The 21,666-nt window shown below is 36.9% G+C and overlaps 1 protein-coding gene across 1 annotated transcript in view; it reads left to right on the forward strand.

The window, feature by feature from the left end:
- Nucleotides 1-21,666, forward strand: part of LOC130088675 (prospero homeobox protein 1-like) — a 33,924-nt gene that overhangs the window by 1,389 nt on the left and 10,869 nt on the right. The window contains exons 2-4 of the mRNA XM_056255616.1: nt 1,417-3,259; nt 6,802-6,909; nt 6,983-7,177. Coding sequence (XP_056111591.1) covers nt 1,417-3,259; nt 6,802-6,909; nt 6,983-7,177 — 2,146 coding nt within the window. The remainder of the gene's footprint in view (nt 1-1,416; nt 3,260-6,801; nt 6,910-6,982; nt 7,178-21,666) is intronic.

The raw sequence follows: 21,666 nt of genomic DNA on the forward strand, positions 1-21,666 counted from the left end.
AGACCAGCCCTTCTGGCACCAACAATCATGCCACGTTCAAAGTCACTCAAATCAACTTTCTTCCCCATACTGATGCTCGGTTTGAACTGCAGGAGATTGTCTTGACCATGTCTACATGCCTAAATGCACTGAGTTGCCGCCATGTGATTGGCTGCTTAGAAATTAAGTGTTAACGAGCAGTTGGACAGGTGTACCTAATAAAGTGGCCGGTGAGTGTATATATATATATATATATATATATATATGTTAGTGGGGATTGTACAGGTACACTATAAAATCTAATTAGTTAGTTTACTTTAAAAAAAAAAGCATACAAACCGATTGCCTTGAAAAAATATGTAAAGTGAAAAAGGAATAGTATGTTTTACTGACAAATGTTTATTTAGTATAGTTCGCTTACACAAGAGTTCTAGTAACTATAACTAATATAATATAGAATAAAAACAATAAAATATTAAATAGAATAAATAATAAATAAAATGTTATTGTTACCATTATTTTGTTTTGCATGCTGAAGTCTGTGTGTGACTCGGGCAATTGCAAGATATTGTCAACAACATTTTAGAAGATCATTATTTCACATGACAAAAAATAAATAAATAAATATATATATATATATACACATACATGCAGTGGTGGCCAAAATTATTAGAATGGTAAGATTTTATAATGTTTTAAAAGAAGTCTCTTCTGCTCACTAAGGCTTAATTTATTTGATCCAAAATACAGCAAAAACAGTAATATTGTGAATTATTTTAAATTGTAAAAGTATCTCTTTTCTATTTGAATATTTTAAAATGTAATTTATTCCTGTGATCAAAGCTGAATTTTCAGCATCATTACTCCAGTGCCACATGATCTTTCAGGAATAATTATAATTTATATTTTTTGCTGATTTGCTGCTCAAGAAACATTAATTATTATTTGCATTTTATTATTTATTATTGAGCATCAATCAATTTTTTATTTCATTTTTTTTTTAATGTTAAAATCTTTCAGTTGTATTGACAATTGAACATTCAAGACGACTTTGGGAAATGAGTGAATGCAACTAGAGAAAGATAACTGCAGAAGTGGAAGAAAAAAAGGTGGCCAAATAGAAAGATTGAAGTCACATTTTCTCTGGCTAAACAAATTACAGAAAGAGGATGAAGAGGAAAAAAACTATACTGTACTGGCCTGTAATGCTAACTCCTAATTTCTCTCCCCTTCCTAATAGCATTTATATTAAATATAATGAGCCATATTATATTTTTGCAAATATTTGTTTTAGATTTTTTAACATGTGGACACTTTATTGCACAAAGATTTGAGAATATTCTAGTTTTATGATTCCAGTACAAAAACCTTATTGTTTGCCTCACTTGTTCTGTTTTTCTGTCAGTAGGTGACCGTGATAATGGTTTGATAGTTCAGGCTTGTGGGAAATGGGTCAACAGCAGCTCCACAAACGCCAGCCCATGACACAGAGTTCCATCTAAATCTACAGACCAAGAGAAGACGAGTGGACATTGGGGTGAAGAGGATTAGCTCAGCAGCCACATCAACACATACAGCTTCTGCTGTCATCACTGTCACTCGTGCAGCCAAATCTACTGTCAACTTTGATGCCATGAACTCCCATCACAGTAGGAAGCAGGATGTGGTTGAGTGCCAAGGGGCTCATCTCAAGCATCGGGACTCAGGTGAGGCTAAGTCAAATGTTCTCCGCAAACTGCTTAAAAGGGCCAGCTCATATGAAGACAACATGATACCCTTTTCTGGTGCCACTATCATCACCAAGCTACTGAACAGCAACAAGGCAACGAGAGGAACAGGAGGCAGGGAGCCAATGTTCCCCAGGAAAGCAGAACCTGAACCACCACAGGAGGACACTTGCAGCAGCTCATCCCAGGAGAGTGCTAAAGAGTGTCTCTCACCATTTGGACAAATCGTAGGGACCCATTTTGACTCGGAGCGGCTAAATGAAGAGCACCTTCAGGCCAAGCGTGCACGCGTCGAGAACATAATTCGTGGAATGAACCACTCACCAAATGCGATGACACCCTCTATCCCCAGTGGAAAAGATTGTGAGCGGGATGGAGAGGGAGAAACCGAGGTTCCTGCTCAGTCCTTTAGCCCACGAGAAGGCTATCGTGAGAACAAGAGGAAACAAAAATTACCTCAGCAGCAGCAGCAGAGCCTTCAGCAGCTGGTTTCCACACATACCGAGCAGAAGGTTGAAGAACGCAGGCAGTTGAAACTACAGTTGGAAGACCTGCAGAAACAGCTGAGACAGCTTCAGGAGAAGTTCTTCCAGATCTATGACAGCACAGATTCTGAAGCAGATGGAGGGAATCTCTCAGAAGACAGTGCACAATCTGATGGAATGCTTGGTCATGGCGGTATCGCTGAACACCAAAGTTACGTGGCTGATCAAACTAATAATTTGATAGCGGCTTCAGATCCGGAATGCGTTCTAGATGAGGCGAGGGTCCTGCTCAGTGAACAAGTATTGCTAGATGGAGAGATGGCCAAACGGGAGAGTTCTTTGAGGAGCAAAGGTTTGATGTCTATGCACGAAGTAGGCAAGCATCTGGCAGAAACCCTGAAGCAGGAGCTGAACTCTGCCATGTCTCAAGTGATAGACACCGTGGTGAATGTTTTTTCAAAACCTCCACGGCCACGGTTACAAGTATTCCCATCACTTCCAGCAACCCAGGACCGCTTTGCTTTTAATGGGGACAACCCAAACTTCCACACTGCTAATCAGATGCTGCAGTGTTTTGGTGATGTTATCTTTCCCAGGCCATTTGACTCCTTTGTTGGAGTCCCTCTTCCTAGTGCCAATGACCAGATGGAGGCACTACCACTGGTGGTACAAAAGTCTGTATCTGAACACCACCAGTCCACAGATCTTGGAGCACAAAGTGGCCACCCACATCCCTCCCTACACACTTCTTCTCTTTCTGGAAACACAGGCTTCATCTCCCCATCATTCCGTCATCCATTTCCGCTTCCTCTCATGGGTTACTCCTTTCAGAGCACTCTTGGTGCTTCATCAACAGGATACTCTAGTAAAGAATCTCCTGATTTGATGGATCTGTCAAGGGAGACCACCAGCTTACGGAAAAGAATGACTTCCAGTCACCATCTGATGCATGACCGTTCCTGCTCACCAGGTTTCTCAGAAAGCACTGGTGAAGGGCTGTCACTCGTCAAGTCTGAATGTAGGGAACTCAATCCACTGTCAGACATCTCGCCACTCTCAGAGAGTACAATATCCTTTTCATAGTAGTGAAAGCTATTTTTTTGGTGTTTTAGATTGTACAATTCACTTTTTCTCATGCTTCTCTCGTTTACAAGTGTAACCATAGTTTTTCATTATAGTGTAAAGGAACTTCTGCCCCAAATGCCTTTCTAGTTCAAGCCAATTTTAAAGCAGTTAGTTTTGAACTCAACATATTAGGTCTTAAAGTCAACATGACATAACAATTGACTTTAGTTAATATGTACGTCTTAAACAATTGAAATGTTCTTACTCACTCCATCTCTGAAATTACTATGCTTTTTGCCTGATGTCATCCATGTTAATGTTAATCAGTAGCCAAGTAGAATAGAAGTGAATGTACTTTTCTTTTTATGGATATTTTGTTTTATTGAACAATAGAAAGAATGGCTTCAGATTTGGATGTAGAACTTTGGGATTGGATTGTGTCCAAATGGGACAATGCAGTTGAATTTGGTTTATGGTCATGGAGTTTACACTAAGTAGAACTGACAAAAAATTGTTTTCAATGTACTTCATGTGGGTTATCTACAATAACTGGTTTTGTTGAAATTAAATAAATGATTTAAGATTACTGATTATAAGTAAATTCAACCAACCTGAAAAAGAAAAACAAGGTTTACCGTAGAGTTTTACTGAAGAATAACTGTCAGTAGAGTAGATACCTGATTTCTCCAGCTAGGTCAAATTACTTAATACGTTTGATATAATATTTTTTGTTTTATATGATGTAGGCTAAGTCTTTTTTCCACCTTGATGTAAATATACCCAAAAAATAATTAACCTTTCAATTATTTCAATTTAATTGAAAACATCTTTACACACAATTTAATTTAGTAAGTTCAAAATAAACCATTTTATTTGGTCTATACAATTTAGTTGGTTTAGGTCACATTAATTAACACTAACATTTTGATCATTACAGTAGTCAAACAACATTTTTTTTTATGGATTTCTAAGACTTAAATTTCCAACAAGTATTGTTATTTATCAACACGATCAATACATTAATTGAACAAATAGCAATAAATAGGTGTAAGTAGTACCAACAACATGGTTAACTGAGTGTCCACAGCCTAAGCAGCAGCGCTACTATTCAGCACAATGGTGACCACAACATTCAATAACAGAAACTCCTCTAAATATCCACCTGAACATTAAACATTGAACATAACCTACTAACATCTTTCCCTTTACTGAAAAACACATAAATGTAAATTAAAAAAAAAAGTCAAATAAAGTCAATCTTGTTAGTGAAGCTGCTAATGCTTATTAGCTGCTAATAAGTGAAGCTGCTAATGCTGTTTGTGAAGTTGTTTAATCCTCCTCTGCTGAGATGTTGAGAGATTTAATGTCTTTTGTCTTCATTTGATTTCATCTAAGGCTGTGGCTGGAAGTCAGTTGTAGTTCTTGTGTTTCTCTTTTTCTGTTCTTGTCGTTTCTCTTTCCCTCAGTGATTCTGCTTGTTGACAGCAGGTGTTCATCACTTTAATGCCCAATCATAACTTATTTAATCACTTAAGTATCTCATTAACTTTCAATCTTATTCTGAGTTATTTTAACTCTCTGTAGTGAGGAACCAAATGTTCTCTGAGCAGAGTTAATTTAACTCTGGGGATTTTGCTGTGTAGAAATTATTGATAAAGTTGTAGGGCAGAATGACTGTGTGAGTGCAAGTGTGCGAGAGAGAGCAAGAGAAAGATTTATTGTGCTTTACATAAGTAATTTCGTCTAAAAAATGGAAATAGTTTGCCTTGGTTGATGTCATTGTGGTTTTGGTTCTGGCAGCAAGAGTCTTTGAAATAAGTAACTTGGCAAAGTGATATGGATCTGTAAGGTTGACAGATTTGGAACCACTTCATAGCTGTGCGTTTACTGGAAAATAATTGCACACCTTAGAATGTCTTAGAATCAGAATTAGCATTCAACAGCATTTATTTATATACACTGTAAAAAGTGAACATGTACAGATTTTCCTTTAAGGAGGAATTTCTACCTGATTCTACCTACAAATTCAAATTGTTTTTATAACCTATACTGCAATCAGGCCTTAATAAAGGGAATGCTGTTTTAACTTAATTAAGTTACGTTGACCCATCACACAATTTCCAATAAAGCTCAGGATGGACACATTCAACACATGCGCACCTGCTCTGATGATCGGCAAATTTTGTTTCAATGAGAAATTATGATTTTATACAATATACATTTAGTTACGTCAAAGTGAAAATCGCAATTGACAGCGCTACTCTTCAGCACAATGGTGACCACAACATGGTAGCTCACGATGCTTTTGATTCAAAACAGAGGTCTGGGGCATGTACAAAATAATATTGCAGGCTCAAACTGTGACTTTGAAATGTAGTTTGCCCCATTATACAGATGAATTTGGTGGATTGGAGATATTGTTATATTAAGTTCTGATTCAGATAAACATACATTTAAACAACATGGCTTGTTATTGGCTTTTTTAGCAGATGAAAGCTCCTCTGTTCGTCCACTGTTATATTGGCAGAGGTTGAGTTTTTTTGTTTAACAGTCACACAAAATGCTGTGTGCTGATGTCAGAGCTCAGAGAGGCCTTAAAGGAGGCAGCTCGGCCCTCTTTGTCTGGAGAATTTGCCCTGTCAGCAATTTTGTTGTCTGGCAGAGGTCAGTGCAGGACAACGCCAGGAGTGTCACACGCAGTGCAGTTTGAACTTTCAATGTGTTCTTATCTTGATTATTGATGGATGCTGAAAGTATAGAGGAAAATGTGCAGTGTTGGCAAAAAGATCAGACAGTTAGCCAGACTGCTTGTTTCCCTGCAAACATCTAACATGGTAGACCTTTGTAGATTTATTATACATTTAATAACATCAAGCATCGGAAATTTTCATTTCATAAAAACTTTGATTTGAACTTAATTTTAGTTACTATTTACGTCTTAAAACATGTTTTGAGTTAGTGCGCATTATTCCCTTATATTTGTCTCATCTTATTATTAATTAAAATTGAACTGAAATGTAATTACTCGCTCAGCCTCTGAAATTTAACAAATTTCAATACTGAGTACATAAGCCTGTACACACAATGTACTTATTATAGCAATTACAATAACAGTATATACAAAAAAAGTACACGTACTGTAAAATAAAGTGTAACCGTAATCTTCATTTATTTTTAAGAGTGTCGGGTCAGATTATTGTCACCTATGGAAAACAATCCTATGCCATGCCCAAAAGATCCTCCCAAAGCCCTTACCGCTATATTTGTGTTCAGTCCCTGGTAAAATGAAGGTTACAAACACATTTGAAGGTGATATGCAAATACTATATTTATCTCTTTGACATCTGGAGGTTTGGGATCAGGGCATAGGGAAAGACGTTGCTCGCTTTGCCTGTAAAATGAGTTTCTGATGTAAAATATGTTGGTGTGGTTTTTTTTATGTTTTATTGAACGTGACGAGCCGACACCTTGAGTGATGAGACTATAATGTCAAGCAAATCTTGTGCCTTAGCATTGGGCTTATTTTCCTTCACTGCTGGTCTCACATCCAGGAGGGCTTGTCCCCAAGTCACCTGAAGAAGGCCAAACTGATGTTCTTCTACAGCAGGTACCCAAGCTCCAGCATGCTCAAGATGTACTTCTCAGATGTGAAGGTGAGTGCAGACTGATAGAGATTCTTTAAAACCTAATGTAACTCATTAATATTTAACATTATGTGTGTCTTAGTTTAACAGGTGCATCACATCTCAGCTGATAAAGTGGTTCAGCAACTTCAGAGAGTTCTACTACATCCAGATTGAGAAGTTTGCCCGGCAGGCCATAAATGACGGTGTGGTGGCAGCGGATGACATCAGAGTGAGCTGTGATTCGGCGCTCTACAAAGTGCTTAACATGCACTACAATAAGGCCAACGATTTTGAGGTATGTGCTCACTTACAAACACATACACAGGCTCACCACAATGATGATCATTGTGATGTTTATAAACTCTTTTCCCGCCAGCGTTTTAGAAAAATAGTCGCCAGCCAGCGCCAGCATTTTTGATCATTTTAAAAAACATTTATGGCCCCCAGAATATTTCCTTGTATGCATATCTGAACATGCAATATATCAAAATAATGAACAGAGCCTCTGCATTTAAACTAAAAACATTTTATTTTAGTTCCATGCATTCATTTTATATCAACACTTGAATGTGGGTAAGTTTCATTAAGAAAAGCAATATTATGAACAAAAAGCTGAGAAAATCATCTTTTGGTCAAACACTTCATCCAGACCAAAACATAGATGGAGTAGATCGAGTCCATCAACGCCCCCAAAACTTGCACAGTCCTGTAGCTCGTCCTGGGTTGACATTTCATTGGTAATGTTTTGATTTGTATGTTGTTTGATGATTGCATTATTTTACACGCGTAAGCAATGCTTCAAACGCTTGCTTCTTCTTCGACTGTGTTATGCTTAATAGTAGATGCATAATAGTGCCCCCTACCATATAACAGTGAGAACATGGATTGCCGGAAAAAAGTTTGGTCAACTTTTGCAATGTTGAGAGTCAAATAAGGAAAATAATTATTCAAATAAATTTCCTGAAGAGTGTAAACATTGTGGCTTTGTTGTGCTTTTAAAACATTGCTTCAAAATGCATTTTTGTGCTCAAATTCGCACACTTGCACATTTTGTTGTATTTATTGTATCAAAAATTTGTATTGTATCTTGAATCGCTCAACCCCTTCTAAGTTTATGTAAAAAATTATTTGTTTTGTTCTCATGCATCTCAATCATAAAGACACATAAAGACGCTATTTAGGGATTTATGGACACAGCCCTTCAATAGAGTAAAAAAATAAAAACTAAATAACTAACTTTTTATTACACAAAACTAAAGTCTTCATAAGGAATGATTCACTACAAAAAGGAGCAAACATGTAACCGGAGCTTTTGGACTCATATCGCCAACATAATTAGCTTATTATACAAAACAATGGAAAGTCTTTGCTGGAGAATGTAGAAGACGTCATTTTGCGGCAGCAGAGTGTGGCAGAAGTGCTGCGAAAGGGTTTGTTTGAGTGTGTTTATAGGGGAAGGTGACCTGCCAATGCTGAGTGTTCCTATGCCAGGAGTCCTGCCACGACTCCTGGAGTCATGTGATAGAAATCTACCCTCTCCTTCTCACTGCAACAAAATCCCCCCCTCCCCCCCCCCCCAAAGAGAGCAAGACTCCATCAGGGGAATTTTTTTTATTGCTCACCAGTTTCAGATGTTTTTGTAATCTTTTGTCAAGCAAGAGTAGGCACATATCAAATATGTCATATTAAAGATACAATATATTAAATGATCTCAGTGATCTCATTTTTCTTTCCTGTTGATGCACACACACACACACACACACACACACACACACACACACACACAACACACTGTTCTGGTTCCAGGAACTGCATCAATACTGTTATTTACATAAATAAATAAGGAATTTGCAAATAGTGCAGAGATCAGTGTACAAATCTACTGTTAGCTCCGTCGCATGCTTCGTGAGTGTGTGTCTGTGTGAAGACATGGAAGGGAACATGTTTTGCATGTTAAGGATTTTCTCAGTAGGTGTCTAAGAGATGTGACGGTTGATTAACTTTGCTTAGGGAAAGTGTGCCAAGCCATGCAAATTTCACACACAAATCAACTGCCTTGACTTTTACCTTTGTAAGTGTGTGTGTGTGTTTATGAGTCTGTGTTTATCCACTGAAATGGAAAATCAAGTTACTTGTGAACTTCAATCCCCTACTGCTTACATCATCAACTGAAACCAGACCCATGCCATACTATCAGCACACACTCAAGGATGCATACGAAATCACATACTCTCTTGAGTTGGTACTTATTTTGAATAAGTACTTACATTGCGAGCGCTAAGAATTTTTTTTTTTTCTATTTAGGATGGATGTGTGTATTATGAAAGTAATCCCATGTTGTCACAGTCATGTGACCTACCAGCGTCAGTTGTGTTGCTTCACTGTCATTCACAAATCCTCTCCCATTGTCTCATGGGATATTAAATTGTCCATCGTATGCACATTTCAGAATCATGCTGGAAGTAGTAGGTCATCCGGATACTTTTTGTCTACACATTTATGAATACTGTGAATTCAGACATACTACTTTTGTCACATAGTGTTTTTCACCTACTATATAGTGGGGAAGTATGTGATTTCTGATGCAGCCTTACACTTCTACAGATCCACAGTTTTGGGAATCTATTTTTTGACTCTGTGCTGATGCTAATGTGATTTGTTGTCTCACTCACTCCTTTTTGTTTTCTCGTCTCTTTTTCCTCCTTTTCTCCACCCCTTTCATCAATCTTTGAATTTTACTGACATATTTGTCTGGCTTGCTGATGGCATGATTTACACAAACAGCATATAGAGTGTTTATTCATATTTATCACTTAAAACAAATTTTTGATCACCAAAATGTCATATTTGAAACGTTTTCCCTGAAAATTTGTTATGCCTTAAAATAGCTTGAATGTAACTATACCCTTTCCTCATTTAGTATTTGCAGTTCTATGAATATGCAAATGAGCCCCGCCTCCACTCACTCACAGCAGCTCAGAGATCCACTCATTGGCGATCACACGTTGATCTGATTGGTTACAAGGTAGTGTGTGACGTCAGAAAACACCAGCGATTTCAAACTGGTTTTGAGACTGTCTTTGGTTCACTGGAGTTTTAAGGAGAAAATACTTTGCACGTGGTTCGTCTTAAAGCATATTTAAAACACCACATAGACATATAAACATTAAACGCTTGATTTTAATAATTTAATTACTGTCTTCTCCAATTGTTCGTTTTCTTTGGGTTTTTTTTATCAGGATGGGTCATTAATACCCTAGAAATTCAAGAAAAATTTTATTTTACAGTGTTTATTTACTGCAAACATTGTGCAATGAAGAGATGCGGAAACAAATTAACAGACCTATGCACAAAGACTTTTAAGGTGGCGTTTACACGACATGGTATTCCTTATTTCCTTATTTCCAACAGCGTTTTGGACAGGGACAATGTAAAATATTAACCTTAGAAAGGAGAGATGCATTTCACCAGATTGTAGCACTTGTGCTAATTTCCACCTTTTTTTGAAAACGCAATTGAAGATGGAGGAAAAAATATATTTAAATGCTTTTGCATTCACTCGCAAAGTGTTTGCGTTCCCCTGTGAAACTTTTGTGTTCTCGGGGGAACACAAAACATTTTATGAGCAAATGCAAAACATTTGCCAGAGAAATCAAAAACCCAGACATATAACTTTTCCTCCCATCTAATATTTTTTTTTTTTTACATAATCATGCTCCCTTTAGGGCCACCGTACTTGTATGAATAAATAATAATAAGGAATAAGACCTCATTAAAAGACCCTTTTCACATTTACGGGGGTCTCAGAAGCGAAAGTCTTCATAGTTGGGTACATTTCTATGGTGAAAGGGAGATGACAGCAAATATAACTTTTTGTATTCCAATTTGCTTCGATAGCAAAAGAAACCTAAATCAATGATAGTGTTTCCACAGTCTTCTAAAAGAGGGGAAAATGAGAATGATGTGAATGTAATGAATGATGTGATGACTTGCCGTCACTCCCTCAGCCTTTGCATTAGACACTCACGCAAAGTGTTAATTTATTTCTTTGTAATTTACTGCCAAGGTATAGCATTGTAAAAGATAATATTTTTTAAAGAATGAAAATATGAAAACTATGTTTTAATAGAACCACAGTGTTTACAGTTTTTGTTGAACTCAAGCTACCAATGGTTTACTTGTCTACAATTGTCTCTGCATACCGGTATTAAGCTAAAGAGAAGGAGATAAGAGAAAGTATTTTAACGTCCCAGAAAAAAACAATTTCCAATAGGATACTCACAATTAATATCATTAATAAGGCCTTAATTTTTTTAATTATGTAATATGATATTAAAGGGACAGTTCACAAAAAAAAAAGAGATAAAATTATGTCATCATTTACTCACCTTTATGCTGTAACGCTTCTGGTGGCTGTAGAAAGGAGGAGATACTAATAGATACAACAGAACGGGGAGTATTGTGCATATTGTGTCTACACTTTGTTTGTTAACGAGAGGATTGTGCTCAGAACTCAGCACTGAACAAAAAAACTGTGATTTCCCCTGCAGTACAGCTGCAGACCCCCAGTTGAAGAGCCTTGGTTTCTGGCTGAACTATACCTTTAAGTTATAGGTTTTATTATAGTCACAATGTGGTAAAACATAGCAGTTATTGAAAAGTGTCAAGCTTGCTGACTGTCCTTTTTCAGTGTTGAATTGTGCTGAATTCAGGATTCAGATTTCTAAAGTGATATCAATGTGTTCTTTTAATTGTTTTACACTTTTACCTGAGGGTGAAACACAGTCTTTGGGATATCCACACCTCTGACCTTGAGCAATCAAGGTCTCTGTGGTGCAGTGAAAAACAACAGCTTCAGTTTCAGAGGTGTGATTGAGTTTAGCCATGCTCCAATATCCCTTAGGGTCCTCATTTGAACGCAGTCTCAGTCATTGCTAGAGATGGTCACATATCACCATGGATATATGAGGGCCATACTGTATACTCATCCAACGGAGGACTGATAAAGACCGTTTGGATCTTTTTCAATGTACCTTTGTATGTTTTTACGGAAACATTTTATTGCCAAAGTCTAAAAACTATAAGGAACTTTCAACTTGACTGTCTGCTTAATATCTGCTAACTCTTTATTGTGATGGTCCCCCAACAGACATTCTACTGAGTATAAGTAACTTTGCAAGTACCTACATGTTATCTTGTTCTACTAACCCTAACCCCTAACCTAACAGTCTACTAATACTCTAATGAGAGTAAGTTGACATGCAGTTGCAAATTATTGAGTTAGTTGACATGCAGTTAAAAAATTACTTTTAGTTAAAGTGTACCCGTTTTTACTTCTCTTTCCATCTTCTTCCGCTTATCCGTGGCCGGGTAGCAGGGGCAGCAGTCTAAGCAGAGATCCCTAGACACTTCCTCCAGCTCTTCCGGGGGAAAACCGAGGCGTTCCCAGGCCAGCTGGGAGACATAGTCCCTCCAGCGTGTCCTATGTCTTCCTCGGGGTCTCCTACCGGTGGGACGTGCCAGAAACACCTCCCCGGCAAGGCGTCCAGGAGGCATCCGGAAAAGATGCTCGAGCCACCTCAGCAGGGTCCTCTCGATGTGGAGGAGCAGTGGCTTTACTCTGAGCTCCTCCCGAATGACCGAGCTTCTCACCCTATCTCTAAGGGAGTGCCCAGCCACCCTGCGGAGAAAGCTCATTTCGGCCGCCTGTATTCGGGATCTTGTCCTTTCGGTCATGACCCACAGCTCATGACCATAGTTGAGAGTAAGAACGTAGATCAACCGGTAAATCGAGAGCTTCGCCTTGCAGCTCAGCTCCTTCTTCACCACGACAGACCGGTACATCGTCCGCATTACTGCAGATGCTGCACCCTCTCGTTCCCCGGGGCGAACTCCAACACATGTCGGCTGAGCTGGGGGGCTATGAGCAAACCCACACCAGCCCGCCGCCTCTCACCATGGGCAACTCCAGAGTGCTAGAGATCCAGCCTCAAGGAGTGTGGTTCCAGAGCCCAAGCTGTGCATGGAGGTGATTCCGACTATCTCTAGTCGGTACCTCTCAACCTCCCGCACAAGCTCAGGCTCCATCCCCGCCAGAGAGGTGACATTCCACGTCCCTATACACTCAAAAAAATGATATGTTGGCATTAATTAACTTTTTTATGTAAACAGGTTCCAATTAACTGGGTTACGTTAAATAAACATAATGTGTTCATGTAACTTAAACATAATGGAGTTAAGTAATTCTAAGCGACCTTATTAAACTCTGAGCTGAGTGTTAAATGAACACTGAATCGGTGTTAAAGTTAATGAGATAATTAAGTGAATAATTGAGTGATGATTGAGCATTATTGAAGACACCTGATGATAACAAGCAGAATCACTGAATGAGAAAACCAGAATTTAAAGTCACCATTATGGAGATCAGTGTGTATTTTAGTTGGGCTCTTGACCCTCACGTCATTATCTTTAGATTTTTGTATGGTTGCTGTACATGAGTTATAACAGCCAGATGAACAAATTAAAAAGGTGATCTGATGGTGTTGGTTGTGTTTTAACATAATCATTATTTCACAATCATTTTACCTGAACTCATATAGAACCCAATTTCTGAGTTAAGTTTACCTTATTGATTATAGCAGCACTGCCATTATAGAGCATACCATTTTTAACCTTTTCAATGAAATTCAAATGATCAAATCTATTAAAAAAAAGCCGTTGTATGCAAGCACACACAGACATCAATATTTAGCGTATCAATCTCAGCAATGGTGACAAACAGATCACCTCTAACCATAAGCTCATTATTTATTCATGCAGAAATGCATGATGGGAGCCATGAATGAGTTTTGATTGGTGGCACCCAGAATGCACTGCAACATGCTTTATAATTGTCACCATTGTTGAGATTCACAGGCTGATTATTGATGTCTGTGTGTGCCTACATAATTGTTTCTTATTTTTTAGAAGGTTTTTTTTGTTTCTTTTTTATTGATTCGATCATTTGGATTCCATTTAAAAGGTTAAAAATGGTATGCTCTACAATGGCAGTGCTGCTATAATACATAAGGTAAACTTAACTCAGAAATTGGGTTCTATACGAGTTCAGTGATTCAGGTCAAATTATAGTGATATAATGATTATGTTAAAACACAACCAACACCATCAGATCAACTTTTCTAGTTGATCATCTGGCTGTTATAACTCATGTACAGCAGTCAGACAAAATATAAAGTTAATAAATTGAGGGTCAAGAGCCCAACTAAAACAAACACTCATCTCCATAATGGTTACCTGAAATTCCGGTTTTCTCATTCAGTTATTCTGCTTGTTAACATCAGGTGTTCATGATTAATGCTCAATCATCACTCAATTCTTCACTTAATTATCTGCTTCAGTGTTCAGTGTTTGTTTAACGTAGCCCAGTTATGTGCATCCTGTTGACATAAAAAAGTTAATTAATGCCAACATATCAGAACCTGTTGTCATAAAAAAGTTAATTAAAGCCACCATATCAGACCCTGATGACATAAAAAGTTAATTACAGCCAACATATCATTTATTTGAGTGTGTTGAAGTTACATGACCAAATTATGTTTGTTTAACGTAACCCAGTTATGTGCATCCTGTTGACATAAAAAAGTTAATTTATGGAACCTGTTGACATAAAAAAGTTAATTTATAGAACCTGTTGACATAAAAAAGTTAATTAAAGCCAACATATCATTTTTTTGAGTGGTTTCCGTGTCCAGAGATCGGGTCATCGGGGCCCCCGATCCACTATGCACCGGCCCCTTACGGTCCCTCCTGCAGGTGGTGAGCCCACGGTAGGGTGGCCCCACGTCCCTCATTCGGGCTGAGCTTGGCCAGGCCCCAAGGGGGAAGGCGCACGCCTGCGGGTGACGTCTCGGTCCTTGATTTTTTATTCTTCATAATGGGCCTTTGAACCGCTCTTACCATCACGGTGACGAGTGGAGCATGAGCTTGGTTTGAGAACAGTGTACGATAACTTATTTAAAGTGCTGTACTCATTCATCAAGTGCAATGTTATGCAAATGCTATCAAAGCATTGTGTCACCAATTAGCAAGGTAGTGTTTTTTTATTTAGCTGGTTAAAGCTTACCAAGTTTCCACTACTAAAAATATTTAAGTTGAGATTTCATGATAATTTTAAGTTTTGTATGAATTAGCTTACTCACACATTTCAAGTTCAGAGCAATAAAAATGTATGATTAAAAATAAAAATCTGCAAGTTCTGATTACTTAAACGTTAAATTTCTTAAGGGTGCATTGCGCACCTCTCTGAGTTTTTGCAGAACTATGCCCCCCTCTGCCGACAAGCGAAACTGCCTTACTGTCTTTGTCTTGCGTGGAGTTTGCGTTGGGGTTTATGAACTACAAACCGGTCTCTTTGAATCCATCTTCTACTTTTGTCGAAAGTTGACTGAAGTTTTGTCGCTTGAGTTGTCTTCGCTAATACGGAGAATGGCGGCGAATACACAAACCTGCCAGACATAACCAGGGGAGCGTGAACGCGCATGACGTCACGCCCAGTCTCACGTTCCGGCCCGAATCCCTCTTATTTATTTTACTGTACAGGATTATAGAGGCAATCGCAGTGATCAGAGAAGGGCTCATTCAGCCCATCAGGCAATTGTTTAAGCATGTATGGGTTAGAAAAACGGGTATTTTGAACATGAAATGTTGCGCAATGCACCTTTAACTTAAAAATGTGATGTGAAAAAAATGTGAAAGAGTAGGGGTGTAACCCCGGCATCCTGGCCAAATTTGCCCAGTGGCCTCTGTCCATTATGACCTCCTAATCATATATATATATATATATATATATATATATATACTAATTGGCTTCATCACTCTGTCTCCTCTCCACCAATAAGCTGGTGTGTGGTGGGCGTTCTGGCGCGCTATGGCTGCCGTCACATCATCCAGGTGGATTCTGCACATTGGTGGTGGTTGAGGAGATCCCCCCTTTTATGTAAAACGCTTTGAGTGGAGAGAAAAGTGCTATATAAATGTAATGAAGTATTATTATTATTATTATGTAACTGATTACCTCAAATTATTTGAGTTTTGGCAAATTATTCGGGTTTATAATATATTTGAGTATAGAGGAAACTTAAAAAACAAAAAAACAAAAAAAACAAGGCAATCAGTTGCCACAGAATATTTAAGTAACATTGCTACTACAATTTAAGTTATAAGCAATTATATAATTTAATTTAATTTAATAACATTTAAAGTGACTTAAAAAAACTAAGTTTAGATAGTCAAAATTTGATATGTATAAAAAGGATATTTTAAGTTGTATAAGTTAAGTAATTAAAGTTGTCAGTACTTAAAACTTTGAGTTGCATTAAATTAAGATGAACAAAACACTAAATATATATTTTGATTTAAATTAATGTTCATTTGTAATTTACAGTTATTCAAAAAACCTAGCTATGCGTACGTTTGCAAACTTAAAATAATAGAGGCAATCAGTTTTTTTTTTGAGTTAGTAAAACTTACCCGGGTTTACAGTGTATACAACTACTTGTCATTTCTCTCTCTGTATTTTCATGATTCAGTCTCTTTAATTACCATGTTAGACAATTACTGTTTGAGATACATTTTGAAACGCTTCAAAAGCAACAATGCTCAATACTTTTTGGATTGGGTTTCATTTATTCTTTATTTAGGTAATGTTTATAAAATGGTACCAATAAGTTTATTATTATTACTATTTAATTATAATTCTTCTATTTTTAATTATTTCATTAACTAATTAAATAAGGTAACTGCTGAAATATAAGAAATCATATCTGATAAGTAACAATGTACCAGAGGCCAAACCACCAGACACTGAGGGGCCGCCACAACGGGATGCGATAGTCAGATTAGTGGTAAACAAATGTTGTTGTTCACTGTAAAACATTGCACTGTAAAATAATGGTAATCTACTGGCAGCTGTAGTTGCCAGCAATGTACTTTTAATATAAATTTGTTATAGTATGATACTGTAAAAATACCATGGAAGGTAACTCATATAATTTGGGAAACTATTTTTTTAAACTCGAAATGTTTAAAGCAATCGATTTAAACTGATAGTACTGTAAACTTCATTTGAGTCCACTGAAAATGATTATCTCTTAATATAAAACTGCAAACACCTAATGTGTAATAGTGCATTAATTACAAACATGACTTTAACTAAAAAATCTTTGCAATTAGCGGACATTAGCATACATGTACGTGCTAAAGTACTTAGCAAGGAGATTATCACTGCATCAGCACCTACACTTACTGCTTTTAAATAAAGCAACAGGCAGCATGCTGACATGACATTAGTTCTCTGCTCATATTTGACTGAAGCACAGGCTCTACTCTCCAGCACAATGGTGACCCACAAAACTCATTAATTAAACTAACACATCTCTGCTGTATCATCTTGTGCAAAAACACTTAAAACACTTCAGTTTTAAATTTACTCTCCTTATCAGTTATTGACTTTGCATAACTTATTTCAATGAACTTTCACTAATATTTCTGTGAAAATAACTTATTTCGTTTAGTAAATCTGGCTGTTATGTTTTACAGTATATTACTGGGTTTCCTTGATTTTACAGTAATCTACTGGCAGCTGTGGTTGCCAGTAGATTGCTGTTTTTCTACAGTTTTATGCCGTAAGTTAATTTACAGGTGATTACCGGTAAATTACACTTCACCTTTTTTTCTTTTCTTTTTTTTACACATTTAACCCTTTTAACCCTACTGCAAAATCTTCAGTTTTAAATTAATACTTGTGTGTTCACAGTACAGAGTGTTGGAGTAACACTGAAGCAGTGTTAAAGTTAGTGATATAATTCAGTGATTAATTAACCAATGTTTGAGCATTAGTGATGAACACCTGATGTTAACAAGCAGAATCAATGAAGGACAGAGGAACAAAAAGAACTACAACTGAATTCCATGCACAGAAGACATTAAATCTCTCAAGATCTCACCAGAGGATGATTAAACAACTCCAAAAAAATAGCATTACCAGCTTCACTTATTACTAACCAGATTGACTTTATTTAATTTTTCACACGTCTACAGAAATTCCTATTGAGAATTAACAGAGGTTTAGATGTTGTTTTGTTTCATTTGATGCTACCATTATGGAGATCAGTGTTTGCTTTAGTTGGGCTCTTGACCTTTGACTTTAACATTAATTTTTCTTTGGCTACTGTAACTCTGTGTTTTTAAGACATATTTGTTGTGGCAGAAACAAAGCCAACGAAAATGAGAGCAGGTGTTGCTGGTTATGTTTTGATTATAAAAAAAATTAAAGAAAATAACCAGACAATTCAGCTGCATAATTATTCATGCCACAATGCATGCTGGGAGTCATGCACAATATTTTTGTACTATGCTGGTACCCAACATGCATTGCAGCATGAAACTTTTTTTGATTGTCACCATTGTTGAGATTCACAGACAATTCATTCTTGATGTCTGTGTGTGTCTGGCTGATTTAGAACTTCTAAATGTTCTGAGCATTAACTTTTTTCGAATCCTCCATATTTTCTGATTGTCAAAACTTTCTGATTGATAAATCTCTATCTGTAAAATCACAGTGATACCATAATCAAATATACAAAACATCACTCATACAAACACTCATCTTCATAGATTTAATGTATTTTATCTTCAGTTGATTTAATCTTTTTTCTGTTCTTCTTGTTCCTCTTTCCTTCAGTGATTCTGCTTGTTAACAGCAGTGATTCTGCTTGTTAACAGCAGGTGTTCATCAGTGTCTGAATTATCTCACTTGTTTTTATTCACTCAGTCAAGTGGAAGCTTTCAAGAAAGCTTTACAATGTACAGACAATGATGACAAACAATAGTAAGTTAGAGTAACAAGCATACAGAACAGTAAAAGAGCATGATATAGACAGGGCAGAATACAGCAGAATAGAGATAAGCACAACGAAATACAGAACACAACTGACGAATGATAGCATTCAAAAAATAAGTGAGTTTTGAGTAATGATTTGAATTCAGAAATATTATTAACTCAACAGAGTGATCAGACTAACACTCAGCAACACATTTGCAAGTTTTATACACTACCAAACAAAAGTTTAGACATAATTGAAAATTACTGTAGAAAGAAATACAGTGCTGCAGTGAGGATATACTTTTGTAGGCAAACTCAGAAGTTGGAATTACCCTGGTCCCCTCGACAAAAAGCGAGTAGGATTTTTCCATTGGCTTTTGGATTATTGCAGAAAATAAACTCTGTGACCAACAAAAGTTTATGATTCTCATTCGTTTTGTTCATAATTATAATGAATACAACTTTTGTGAATTTTGAAGCCTAAATACAATCGGCAGAAGTAAAAAGCCAAATGTATGATATAAATCAGGGATGGGCAACATCGGTCCTGGAGGGCCACTGTCCTACAGAGTTTAGCTCCAACCCTGAAAAAATCACCTGCCTGTAACTTTCACACAGCAAAATCCCAGTGTTAAATTAACACTGCTCAGTGTTTATATGAGTCCACACTCAGAGAGTGTTAAATGAACACTGAAGCAGTGCTAAAGTTAATGAGATCATTAAGTAATTAATTGAGTGATAATTGAGCATTATCGAAGACACCTGATGTTAACAAGCAGAATCACTGAAGGAGAAAATCATAATTGGTATGTTACCATTATGGAGATCAGTGTTTGCTTTAGTTGGGCTCTTGACCCTTACGTCATTAACTTTAGATTTTGTTTGGCTGCTATACCTGAGTTATGCCTGCCAGATGAACAAAGAGAAAAGGTGATATGATGGTGTTGGTTGAGTTTTAACATAATCAGTAGTTGGCCTGAGTCACTGAACTCATTGAGAGCGTTAAGCGAAACTCAAAATTTCAGAGTTAAGTTTACCTTATGGATTATAGCAGCTCTGTCATTGTAGAGTATGCATTTTTTAGCCTTTTCAATTAAATCCAAATGATCAAATCAATAAAAAAAAAAAACTTAAAAATATTTCAGATAGGCACATACAGACATCAAGAATTAGCGTATGAATCTCAACAATGGTGACAAACAGATGACCTCTGAACATAAGCTCATTATTTATTCATGCAGCAATGCATGATGGGAGCCATGAATGAGATTTGATTGGTGGCATCCAGAATACACTGCAAAATGCTTTATAATTGTCACCATAGTTGAGATTCACAGGCTGGTTCTTGATGTCTGTTTTGTATGTTATTAAGATTTGAGAAATGATTTGGATTACATTGTAAAAGTTACAAATATTATTATTTTCAAGGGCAGTGCTGCTATAATCAATAAAGTAAATGTAACTCAGAAATTGGGCTCTATTCAGGTCAAATGATTGTGCAGTAATGATACTGTTAAAACACAACCAACACCATCAAATCACCTTTTCTCTTTGTTCATCTGGCTGTTATAACTCAGGTACAGCAGCCAAATAAAGAACTAAAGTTAATGACTTAAGGGTCAAGAGCCCAACTAAAGCAAACACTGATCTCCATAATGGTAGCATACCAATTACGATTTTCTCCTTCAGTGATTCTGCTTAACATCAGGTGTCTTCGATAATGCTCAATTATCACTCAATTAATCACTTAATGATCTCATTAACTTTAGCACTGCTTCAGTGTTCATTTAACACTCTCTGAGTGTGGACTCATATAAACACTGAGCAGTGTTAATTTTTCACTGGTGATTTTGCTGTGCACGAGTTCACACTTACATATAATTAGAGTGGGTAAGATTTAATGCGTATTTGGCGTGCTGTCTGGGGGGAGGGCTCCGAGCTCGGAGTTTGGCCCGAACCCAGAGTACTCTCTGCAGAGTTTAGCTCCAACCCTGATAAACTCTGCCTGCCTGTAGCTTTCTAGTAATCCTTAAGAGATTGATTAGCTGGTTCAGGTGTGTTTGTTTAGGGTCCCAGATAGATAGCAACCATAGAAACAATGTTAAATCAATGTTAATGTGTACATTTTTGACTCAACATCACTTTTGCTCCCACAATTAATGTTGATTGTTCTAAAGATTTCATCCAAAAATCATTGGTAATGGCATTGAATCACTGTTACAAAGTTACAAATCAGAAAATGAAACACAACCGCTATAACTGACTTAAAGCCACGCAGCCTGAAATCAACTGGGAATAAAAGAAGACAATAAATCACTCAAGATGTAAGCAGAAGGTCTTTGTGACAATTAACAGAGGTTTAGATGTTTTATTGAAAAGGTTTGTCACCATCATGGTGATCAGTGTTTCCTTTAGTTGGGCAGTTTTACTCTTGGCTTTTATGTGAGTTTGTGATCTTTGTAATAGTGTGTACTAAAGCACATCATTTATTGCAAAGAAAGACAGAAACAAAGATAATCAGGTGAAATAGTTTTCAGCATCAAAATTCACTAATCTTACCACTGACCAAAACTGGTAATTTGTGTTTACTAAGCTATATTCACAAACAATACTTTCTTGCCACAGGTCACACATTAAAGGAAAAATGTTTTTAGATACACACGCAGCCATCAAAAATCACCATTTGAATCTCAACAATGGTGACATGCTTCATGTTGCAATGCATGTTGGGAACCACCTATGCATTGCAGCATAAAGCATGTCACCATTGTTGAGATCTGTATGCTTGATGTCTGTGTGTCTAAAAGCAGGAAATTCCTGCTATGTATTTAAAAATCTAAATTCTGAATATTTGATCTGTTGCAAGAAAGTATTGATGGTGAATATAATCTATTGATTACAAA

This window comes from Rhinichthys klamathensis, unplaced genomic scaffold (assembly GCF_029890125.1).
Source record: "Rhinichthys klamathensis goyatoka isolate OS25496 unplaced genomic scaffold, OSU_Roscu_1.1 h1tg000001l_1, whole genome shotgun sequence".
Classification (NCBI taxonomy): Eukaryota; Metazoa; Chordata; class Actinopteri; order Cypriniformes; family Leuciscidae; genus Rhinichthys; species Rhinichthys klamathensis.